The 12,193-nt window shown below is 39.6% G+C and overlaps 1 protein-coding gene across 1 annotated transcript; it reads right to left on the bottom strand.

Moving 5' to 3' along the window:
* Positions 1–994: 994 nt before the first annotated feature.
* EFCAB6 (EF-hand calcium binding domain 6) lies at positions 995–9,134 on the bottom strand. The gene is given in 7 exon segments (XM_035315399.1): positions 995–1,106; positions 1,108–1,158; positions 1,160–1,188; positions 4,729–4,878; positions 7,300–7,387; positions 7,389–7,467; positions 8,921–9,134. Coding segments are annotated over 7 exon segments (573 nt in total). The 5' UTR covers positions 8,985–9,134.
* Between the last annotated feature and the right edge of the window lie 3,059 nt (positions 9,135–12,193).

Genomic DNA, 12,193 nt, shown 5'->3' with positions numbered 1-12,193 from the left:
CACGACTTGCTCTCTCTTTTATTATTATTTTTTAAACTTATTTTTACATGTTACTTAGGAGAAAGAAAGATACAAAATATGTGCAGGTGATGAGGACAGAGCTATTCAGTGTAGCAGTGAAAACTAATTCAGGAATCCTACAGTGACATATTTGTCTAACAATTCTTCAGAGCAGATAAGCAGTTCTTGATATAATCCCAGTAAGCAAGCTCAGATGATCGTACATCCTTTAATTATCACAGAAGTTCCACAGACAAAACAATTATCTTTTAATTTCCTTCCCAAGATCTAAGTATCTGACAAGATATACAAACAGAACTTTCTAGAACTGGGAAGTTGCAGTTTACTATTTAATTTATATGTATATATAAGCCTTAAAAAAATTAACCTCCTGGCTAACACTGGGAATCTATCTGCTGTTAAGAAGCTCATTGGTAAAGTAGCTTCCTTCCTAAACTGCTGAAGGATGTAGAAGAACAGTTTTTAAAACTGAAAGTAACACCACACCACTGGCATCATCTCAGATTTCATAGCCATTCCATATTGACAATACAAATACATCACTGTAAGTAAAGGGAAAAGATGCACTGAGAAATAGGATGACTTTCCGAATAATGAAGGCTAATGTATTAAAAGTAATATATCTGGAAAATTACAATTGAGGAAATTGAATAGGATGCCTTGTAAACCTTTTTACTGAAATTAGAGCATGTCATTAATAAAATGTGTAAAATTAAAAATAAAGAATTGTCTTAAGTGAATCGCTTTTGGAGATGTCTTTAGGAAGTGGTTATTTTGACAGTGTTAATTGTTGCCTCTTTCTTTTTTGATAAATGGATTATGCAAAATTAATTCCCTCACTACGCAGATTTAATCCACAACACAGGACCACTCTGTCAGAATTTCAAAGTATTTTGAGCTTTCTAATGAACAGGTACAAAAAAAAAAAAAAAAGAAAAAATGAAAGAAAAAAAAAAAAGCTATACTCAATTTATTAGTTTGAAATTTTGAAATTTGAAATTATAAATCCATCACTATCTGTACCTACAGTTTCTTGTGCTTGACCAAACCCTACTGTAAGAATGAATGCCCGGAAAAAATCTTTCTATTTTTGAAGAGAGGGCTTTATCATAATATTCCAAAATATTAAATAATTCTACTTAGTTTGATTTTGTACTCATGAAGAACCTACAAAAGACAGAAACAACTTTAAAATTTATTCAAGCATTTTGGATGACAATGAAGTAAAAACATTAGTTTATTTTGTTCAAATTTCTTTACAAAATAACTTTATGATTCAGCTCCACTTTATCTTAGGTTTCTGAGAATATTAGAAAATCAAATCCTCCTTATTATCTCCTGTTCTTCCCATGTCTGTAATGACTCCCTAGAATGCATTTCTGAAAAACTGCATACACATGGAGTTTTGTCTACTATCCCAAATAGCACTTGCCTTAGGGGGAGATTTGGGAAATAGGTAGCACCAATGTGTGTAGAAGCTGATTTACAAGAAGTGCATGTTTAGAAGGCTTTCAGTACTATCAGGAGATGGGATGAAGAGGTGGATTATCTTCCTTCCTATCCTCTTTGGATGATCTGTAGTCTTTACATGCAGACAAAGAAGGAGTAATGCAGTCACTCAAACTGTGCAAATCCCAAAGTATGTAATAATGCTCATGCTGTACTCAGTGCTTTTAATTTTCACAGGACAAATGCTTGGCCTATAGGCATACCTTCTGAACACTTCAGTGAGAACCCAATTTCACCACACTAACATGAAATATATTGCTTCACAATTACTTCTTTCTTAGACACTTCACAATTATTACATTCGTAACAATTATCCAGTCCATGTTTTGCCCGTTACCTCTCTCAGCTATCATCCTTATCTCAAATTCCTTGAGCCCCAAGTTGGGTGCCAAAAAGGACTTTGTTGATTTTACTTGGGTGGGCGGCTGAGCTCCACCACAACTGCTCTCTCACTCCCCCTCCTCAAAGAGGAACGGGGAGAAAATACAATGAAAGGGGCTCAAGAGTTGAGATAAGGACGAGGACACCGCACAGTTATTATCGTGACAGGCAAAACAGGCTCAGCATAGGGAGATATTAAGATTTATTGCCTATTACTAACAAGCTAGAGAAGTGAGAAACAAAGGAAAGAAACTAAAAGCACCTTCCCCCCTCAATGCACCCTCTTCCACCTCCTCCCCCCCGAGTGGCATGGGGGAATGGGGGTTATGGTGCTTCTTCTCTGCCACTCCTTCTCGGTCACTCTCGTCCCCTGTGCTGTGGGGTCCCACCCACGGGATGCAGTCCTTGCTGAACTGATCTGGCGTGGGCTTCCCACAGGCAGCAGCTCTTCAAGAACTGCTCCAGATATGGGTCCGTACCACGGGGTCCATCCCTCAGGAGCAAACTGCTCCAACCTGGGTCCCCCACGGGCAACAGCTCCTGACAGGTCACCTGCTCCTGCGTGGTCTCCTCTCCATGACCTACAGGTCCAGCCCAGAATCTGCTCCAGCAGGGGTCTTCCACAGGCCGCAGTCTCCACCGGTGCAGGTCCACCTGCTCCACCGTGGTCTCATCCCTGGGCTGCAGCGTGGAACCCTGCTCCACCGTGGTACTCCATGGGCTGCAGGGCGACAGCCTGCTTCACCATGGTCCTCACCACAGGCCGCAGGGGACTTTGCTCCGGCACCTGGAGCACCTCTCCCCCTCCTTTTTCACTGACCTTGGCACCTGCAAGGCTGTTCCTCACTCCTCTCACTCTCCCAGCTGCTGTGTGGTGCAGCGTTTTTTTCCCTGTCTTAAATATGCTCTCACAGAGGCGCAAAACAACATCACTTATTGGCTCAGCTCTGGTCAGCAGTAGGGCCCTTACCAAACATGGGGCAGCTTCTAGATCCTTCTCATAGAAGCCGCCCCTAAGGCCACCTGCTACCAAAACCTTGCCACGTAAACTCACTACACCAGTAACACCATTAATCTTTGTGGGCCATGCCAGTTATCTTTAGTTTTCTGGAAAACTCAGATTATTCTATATCTTTCCCCCCTAACAACTCAGCATCTGAAATCACTAATGGCCCTGTGCAAATAATACAGACATAAACAGCAGCATTCAGAGGTTGGACTCGGTGATCTTGGAGGTCTCTTCCAACCTAGACTATTCTGTGATTCTGTGATTCTGTGATTACTGAAGTTAGTAGAGAGCTAATTTCCCCATTTCAGTAAATTGTTACCTAGGAGATGAAGGGATCCATACCTCCACAGATCACTTTCTATCTTGTCAAATGGCTGATTAACACCTTTGCAGTAGTATTCTGGAATTGGGAATGGCTTCTTGATCTAAATCCATGTGGCGTTAGATTTTATTCGATTTCTTATTTATTTTTGCTTAGCTTAGGTCATGTTAGGGAAGTTTGATTTAAAAGCTGTTGACATAGCTTTAACTAGGAAAGATAATCATCATGTGTCCTAGAGGAGTATGACAAACTGAAATCAAATGTAATGGGCCTGATCTTCACTCCTTCTCCCCTAAGTTTTGTCTGCTGAGGCAGTACCCAGGCAGGCAGAAAGCTGCAATGACAGCCAGGGAGCCTCAGGCACAGAGATGGTACAGCCACACTGATACTTCTTGTCCACTAGCGTTCATGCAAGGTCAGCAGGGATTAGGTTTCAGCTATGTGGCAGTGCCAGAAGATATCATGTTCCCAACAATACTAAATAAGTAAAGGTTTAAAAGAGCCATTCTGTGACTGGTATGATCTAAAGGGTTTTAGATCTTAGCAATGCTAGGCAGCAAGCTGGCTTCCTGCAGCTCCAGGGAAAAGGGAGCTTCAGAAGCACACCCCATGACTCCTTTTTGCGTTTAGGAATTTGCTTACTGTGATTGAGCATCCCATCCACCAGTTTATCAGTTCTTTAAAGCAGTAGTGATAGTAAGGGGTGTCCTAATGCATAAAGCATTAAATGGGTTTAGAGACCCACCGTATTATTTTCTTGCAGTTGAGTAGCAAATATTCAGAATGTCTCTAGAACAGATTGTGATTATTATTCCTAGTAAAAACAATATCAAATATTTTTAAATTAATTAAAGATTAAGCTTTAAGATTAAGCTAAGCAAAAATGAAGAAGCAACTCCTGATTCCAGACTCAATATATCTAGAATACACAGGTGTATATTTGCTGTTTGAGGGGATACAAGGTACCAAAATATTTGTAGAGGATATGGATCCCTCACCTGGTACAAAATTATGCTGCACCCAGAAAAGCAAAGAGAGAAACCAGTACAAGGGACTCTCAGATGGGAGTACTTGGGCCCATTCCACATTCAGAAGGGAACACACCGGTTGAAGGGCAACAGGATCCTGCAGCTGTAGCAATGACTACAGGGAGACCTACCATAAGGAACTCATTCAATGCAGCCAACACTTCAATTCCATTCCTGTGCATTTGTGAAAACTATGTATTTAAAGGTTGTATAGTGACTAAGATTTTCTCTGTTTTAACCATGCTGTTATACAGGATCCCAACAAGATCCCAGACCTCCAGAAAGTATAATCATGTGGAGAATGATTACCATGAGCAAAGGTCAGAGCTAAGGTTACAGAGAAGCTAGGATGAGTTTATATATCCTAGTTCAGGACTGTTCTTCAGAAAAATTTCAGTCAGGAAGCTCAGATTAAACTACTGTATTTTTTTGACTATTACCTGCTAAATGCAACTTACTTGTCTGAAATCTGCAATATTTAACAGTCCAGTACAACTTTCATCATAGAATTTAAAAGTTTGCTTCATTGGTCTCCAGCAGTGCAAGATCTTGGGCTGAATTATCATCATTGCACTGCAAAATGACATGGTTTGTGGTCCAGGACTCATCTAAAAAAGTTGGATGAGAAATATCATCATTTACTAACATCATGGACACAAGTGGGCACAACGATAATGCAGAATGAAAAGGTACTTCAAAGTAATACTGACAATCGGCAACTGGTTGTCAAGTAGTTGTTTACATATTATTGCAAGATACTGTTTACATAAGATAATTTTAACCTATAGCATTTTAAAATTCTTGGAAAGTGCAGATGATATATTTACTTAATCACTGTCAATGCCCTTAATTTTTATTATTTGAAACTGATTCTGAAGTCAGTGGTACTTCTCAGATCTCAGTGTTTTTACATGTATTGTGCTTGTCCTTGTTTCAACTCCCTTTTTCAGTAATTTTTAATTGCCTGCAGTGTTCATTTTTCAGTGTTCCTTTAGAATGACTGAATTCATAATCCAACTATGGGAGCAGTATGGTATTTAAGAAAAACAACCCCCCATGTATATTTTCCTCAGTACCTAAAATACCTTGTAATCATTTTTTTTAACACCTCTGTAGTTCAACAGCTGGAAGATAGTGTTAATTTTACTTGGGAAATGGTGTCTTTTGTTGTTTTAGCCTGGCTAAGCTCCTTATGTCGTTGTACCCTGAACACATGTGAACTGCAGAATTACTCGTTATGGTGAAATTTATTCCATTTGTACAAAGCATTAATACTCCAGTATTACCATGAGTAAGGGACTTGGAGAAAAGTCAGCAAGCCTCAAGCCACCTTCAGGATCTGGATGTGCTCTTTTATTTTCCTACAGGTCCTGCTCGACTCCGCCCCAACACTCTGCTGATATTATTATTTTAATTTGGTAAGACAATAATGCCACATTTGTGCCAGTTGCAAATGAGCTAGTCTTCTGACAAATGTCTCATTGTGAAGGAAATGTACAGTGGACTTTATACAACTGCTTTGTGGACACGAGCACCATGCTGCACTCCTATGTGTTGTAAGAGGCCTGGTGGTCAGATGCACCATTGTTCTGTGCTCTTGGTGTATTCTTCCGTCAGAATATGTAGCTGAGGAATGTGTGGATACATGAATAATACAATTTCCAACCCTAAATACTGTGCACCCTTGTGGGTTGAAGGGAGGGAAAGAGCGCTTTACACTGAATACAGCTTGGGTTATTTTCATAGCTCAGAGCCTGGATGCTTCCATGAAACCCTAGGACATTGATTCTCTCAGGTTTTTGAGAAATAATTTTGCCTGCAACAAAAATAAAACAAAAAAGATTTTATTTGTTTTATTATTATTATTCCTTTTGATATTTATCTGTATAATTATTAGGTGGAATGGGGTGAAAAATCTAGGAAATTTCATTTTAAATATTACATTATATAATGATTCTCACAACATGGGCTGAGACCTTCATTATGTTTTCTGAACAGAATAAATAAAATAAAAATGATTCAAGACAATTACATACAGACTTAAAAATGACTGCTTTATCCATCCCAGAATACTGGATGGAATTTCACTGCATCAGAATTGTATATAAAGAAAACCTTATGTAAGATAATGAGGTTCTTTGATGCAAAACTTACTAGTTTTACCTTACTCTCCCTACTGGTAGTGAATTCTTGATAATTCCTCATGATACTTTGGTAACATACCTTGGTAGCAATCTGTTTGTTCCACATCTGAAAACTATTCAGTAGTGTAATTTCTCTATAAAGTGCTGCTACTAACCATATCTAAACTAATTAGGCACAGTAAGAAACAGCCTAAAAATGTATCAGACTCGCTGAATGAGCAGATATGGAATTTGGCACTGTTCCTACTACATAACTTGATTGCAGTTCTGTTACTGATGACTTCCTTTCTGGGCCACTACAGCCAGTATTATACAGCTCTTCCAATCTTTTCTGCCTTAGAGCAGTACTATGGGCAGAGGGGACCAGCCTGTGGGTAACTGTCTTTCATTGCAGCTGGGAAATAGGTATGTGTGACAGGGAGAGCTGCAAGGGCACAATGTGGCTGACCAGTCCTGGCTACAAGATGTTCTTAGTGACCATTAACAGCAGTGCAAGTGAGAGCTTCCTCTGGACTTGTCTTACAGGGCTGGGCATGGGGCAGGGGCACAGCCTGCTGTCAGTAGCTCCAGACTGGGCCCTCCTGAGACACATTCACTGCACTTTTAATTTCTAACTTGATTTTTATTTAGTTCAGCAAAAGCTCTTAAATGTTTTCCACTACTAATTATTATCCACATTTTAGCAAATTTAACCAATTTACCATACAACTTGGGTACAAAGAAGCATGATCACAAGAAGTTAAATCTTCCAACTGAAGGAGATACCAAATGAATACTAACAATTAATATAAGAAGATTAAATAATAGAATGCTAGAATACTATGTCACTACAGAAGAAATTTTTAAAGAATATGTAATTTTGATTTTTATATGCTTTGTTTGTACTGTTTTTTGTGGCTTCTGTATAATCACCCTTTGTAGCAGTGAGCTTTTCTGTGGTTTTAACAACAAGATACAACTCTGAAGGAAGTCCATTTTTCTTGAAATCATATTTTGTTGTTATTTCATTAATTTCCTCTTTACTTAAACCCCAGTGGAACTTTTCTGCTATATCTGAAATAATACAGAAATGCAGAAAGAATATTCATTTTGTCATTTATAAAAATAGACCATCGAACTGTACATCAGTTTTAGCTGGAATAATGTTGACAAGCTCAGTTTCAGTGACTGCTGCATAATACATTTATTTACATAATACATCTATTGCTAGATGCAGGTATATATATATATGCCTAAACTTATAGGGGTGGCAGTTCACATTTAACAGGACCTCAGGGGACTGATAGCATGGTACTTTGATTTTAAATGCACAAGAAGTATGCCTTGGTGCTAACTGTAATAAATGTTCTGATAAGCTAACATGTTCTTATACTGAGTTTATATCTAATTACACAGGTGCACATTGTCTTATCACACATGCAAATATCCTAAGAACTGCACTGAGAATTCTGTGTAGAAGAGAACACGACAGAAGAGCAGCATAGCTCATCTTGTCTAAGAGTAAAATCCAAGGTCCTTTGAAATCAGCAGGCATTCACCCATCAAGACCAGAGCAGCCAGAAGCACATACAAGATCACAAGTAAAAGACTGGTGAAGCTGTTCAGTTATCACCAGGCACTCTAAGGGTAGTGTACTGGAAAGGTGATGAGATAGCTTGTATACAAACCAAAAGTATCAACAAGCATAGCCACATTCTCTTTTTCTAAACAGTAGCTAATTCTGAAGAGAAACAAGAACTTATTGCACCCAAGTGTACAGTAAACTGTTCGGCTCTGCAGTAGCAGGGTGGTACCATCACGCAGTGGATGCCATCTGACTAAAGACTAAATGTTCTGATGGCCAGGTCTGTTGGGTCTGTCTGGGATGGAGTCACCTTTCCCTGCAGCAGCCCACACAGTGCTGTGCTCTGCACTCGTAGCTGGAACAGCACTGGTGTCACTCCAGTGTTGTGTCTATTGCTGAGCAGTGCTGGCACAACATCAGAACTCCCTCCAAGCCCCCAAGAGCCAGCAGGCTGGGGGTGGGCAATTGATGGGGAGAGGACATCACCAGGGCAGCTGACCTAAACCAAACAAATGGATATTCCATAACACCTGATGTCACACTCAGAAATAAAAGGGGGCCTCTCATGGGGGAGGGTCTCTCCTGAACAACTGGTACGTGTTTTGAGGCCCTGCTTCCTGGGACGTGGCCGAACATCGCTCATTGATGGGAAGTAAAGAATAACTTTTTTTCCTTTCTCTCTGTGCTTCCGCGCAGCCTTGTTGTTTCTTTTATTTATTTTTCTCCCCATTCCCCTTCCCTTTAATTAAATAATTCTCATCTCAAACCTCGAGCTCTTTGTGTTGTCTTTTCTCCCCCTTCCTCTTTGAGGAGGGGAGGAGTGAGAGAGCGATTGTGGTGGAGCTCGGCTGCCCACTCGAGTAAAACCATCACACCAGGACATCAGAAGGAAAACAGAACACATTTGAGAATGAATAGAGCACTTTTCAGATGGTAACAAACCTAGGAAGTCTGACACTGGGATTTCTCCTAGCTTGCCGACATCCTTCCCTTTGCATAGTTTCATTATGCTTCTCCAAGAACTTTGGATACCCTTTTTTTATCTTATTTTCTATTGTTTCGCAATTAAGAACAGGTGTAGAACATGCCGTTGCTGTCTGAGGATGGCTGGATGCTGGTGTCTAAAAGCAAGAGATAATGGTAATATTTTCTTCCAAATTTTGGTTGTGTAGACAAAACACCAGATGACAAATCCAGTTTCTGGCTTTCCAGCCTTGAAACTAATGTATCACCCAAACCATTTTTAAGTCTGATTTGAATTATGTCAGCATGTTAGAAAAATCTTAGTGTCAGAATGACACTGTTCATTTAACAGGCCTTGACCACTTTTTTTTTTAGTCATTATTATTATTTACTTTACTTGTAAATTTTTAATAGTTTCTCCAAATTGTTTCTTATTAAAGAACAGATCCTGTTTTTAAAAAAGACATGTAATACCACCTTAGAATAAACAACTCAATGCAAAGTCACTGAATAATGCAGCTACAGTGTTTTGATTTGCTACTAGAAGAGTCAGTTCTGCAGTGCTTGTGTGCAGAGCCACAGAAAGAGTAATGTGAGAGGACTGAAGTGCTTGGTGTCTTTTTGACTGCTGCCTCAGGAGTACTGTGGATGAGCTAGAAGTAAAGCCCCAGCCTAACTCTCTATTATGGTTGCACAAGCCGTAGTTATGCTTCTAGATCCAACAGATAATCTCATATTTAGTGAGATTTCCCAGTGCTCCCTCAGGGGTCTCACTGGTGCAGACTTGCTGAGGACTTGAGCACATTTCCATGCAGCAAATGCTGCATGGATGAATGCTGGTGGATGAACATCAGGCTGGATGGGGTCTTTCCAACCACCATGAGATATGGGAGTCTTACATTCCCTTCCTGTTTTCTTATACCATCTGATCTAGCATTCACAGACAGCAAGGAGAAATTTTCCAGTGCTTTCTCTGAGAACTGGATCAAAGCATGAAGGACACATGCAGCTAATTGTCTGGGGTTTTCAAGAAAGAACCTACAGTTATTGCAATAATTTAGCTAGAAATGGGCTAGTGTTTAGATTTACCAGCCGTGACAAGTTGTTTGCATCTTTAATTCACCCAATCTGTTATTTCTTCTTCAGTAGCTAAACATCTCCATGTAGAACTAGTTAGAAAATCCAAGCATGTTCCAGGCACTGAATAATTCTAAATATTTTATTTTTCTTCTGTAGGCTTGACTATAACCAAAGAACATGGAATAGGTGCGTGTAGATCCACAAAGGGGGATATTGAATATTTCTGCCGGTATTTATTTCCAAGCTTTCTGTGAGTCCTGTCACTAGCATAAGAAGCCAGAATGGCAGCTGGGGGGGGGAGGGACCAAAGTGCATTATTGACATTAAGCATAGATAGGAATGCCAAAGCAAAACTGCTGCCTTCCTAATCCACTTCTCTTATCTCTCTTTGAGGTCTTACAATTAAGTTGCTGGTCTTACGATAAGTCTGCCAGTAAGACTAGCAGCCATTAATAGCTGTAACAGCTGTAATTTGGCATCCACCAAAAAGCAGAACAAGACCCACAGAATGTAAACACCAAGTAGAAAACTGTAACTTCCAATCCTGCCTAGCCTTCTCATATGGTCATCTATTTTTTTTATGTTGCTTTTTCAGCTATTGAGCCTTTGTTTACTTTGTTCTCAGAAATGTGATTGTGCTTAAGAATAGAAATGTCATTTGCCGTACACTCTGATGGATGTGCCTAAGGTAACAGCAGGGAATATTACTGGTATAAATCGATATATATGAGTTGACTTCAGTGGAGTTACAATTTAGCCCAATTTTTGTAATTGTAAAGCAAATATTTTACAAATAACTTCATTTGCTTATTAACAGATTTTCATACCTGACTTCATGGGCTATCAAAAGAAATACCTTCACTGAGTCCCACAGGTATTATTTTCAGCCTATGTACAGAGAAAAAAAAAAAGAGAGAGAGAGAGAGAGAGAGAGAGAAAATTCATAAAATAACTGCACTTACACTCTTTTGCCCTACTATGGAAGATAATGTATTGGGACACTCAGGCTGAGAAGACACTTGTGTTTCCTGCATGGCACGGGTAGCTGGCTTGGTAGAAGTTGAAGGATTAGTAATGCTGGGAGTGCTTGATGCATCGTTACGAGTTCTGAGCTGAACTTTCTCAAAAAGTCCTGATATTTCAGCCATCCACCAGCATCAACATCCACTGTGTTCCAAAGATTTTCAAACTAATGAAGAAGTAAAAGATGGCTTTTGCAAATGCTAGTTTTACAACAGATCAACAGATGACTTAGAATAGAAGGAATCCTAGGGTTCTTTTTTTTTTTTTTTTTTTTTTTTAATAAATAAATAGCTTCTCTGCACAAGGCTGGGAAAACAATGAAATAGGGACTTCTGCAGGACATTTTTTGATTGAATTGAGCCCTTAGTGTGCTGATTATACTACCAAACCCTGTGATAAGACACAGTGATTGAGGTGCTGTATAGAAGAATGACATTTTATCATGAGATGTAAATCAAATACACAGTGCACGTGTATTCTGGCTAAGTACCGTTAAGGAGAATTTCTCACGCTATTGGTTACACCTAAGTTCTACAGCCACCTCAGTAAGCCATTCAGGTGCCTCAGTTATTGTACCTACATTACCAAATTATTTCACCCCAAGGGTAAAAAGTGAATCAGCATGAAAGAATACAGCAGAAAACCATTACAAGCTTTCGAATCACATGAAGTTATGAGATATTGCCAGGAACCATACCTCTACAATACTGACAGCCTGTGAAAGTCCTGGGGGCAGCTGCTGATGCCCTTGTTTCTGCTGCCTGAAAGGATCCATGGAGGTTTGATGGCTGCTTGGCGCAAGGCAGGGCATGTATCCTGCTCTCTTCATGATGTATGGCACTGTAAGGATGACGTTGGGCTGTTTTCCACTGAACAGCTCTTTATTCCATAAGTAGCTGTACTGAATTTAATGGGACTACTCATGATATAAGCTACTAATCAAAGCAGGGATTATCACAGTCTGACCTTAAATGATCTGCACTCATTTTGCAAGTGTTTCAAGAGTCATCAGTATGCTTTTTTAGGACCTTCATTAATGATTTTAATATAAATCTATTTGGGAACCTCAGATTGCTTTTGATTTGATCTTTTTCAGCAGAGACTTAAACCCTAAAAAGGAAACTAGTCACCTCTTTGATGCATGTGCCA

Source organism: Oxyura jamaicensis, chromosome 1 (assembly GCF_011077185.1).
Source record: "Oxyura jamaicensis isolate SHBP4307 breed ruddy duck chromosome 1, BPBGC_Ojam_1.0, whole genome shotgun sequence".
Taxonomy (NCBI): domain Eukaryota; kingdom Metazoa; phylum Chordata; class Aves; order Anseriformes; family Anatidae; genus Oxyura; species Oxyura jamaicensis.
This window is presented reverse-complemented; position numbering and strand designations above follow the sequence as displayed.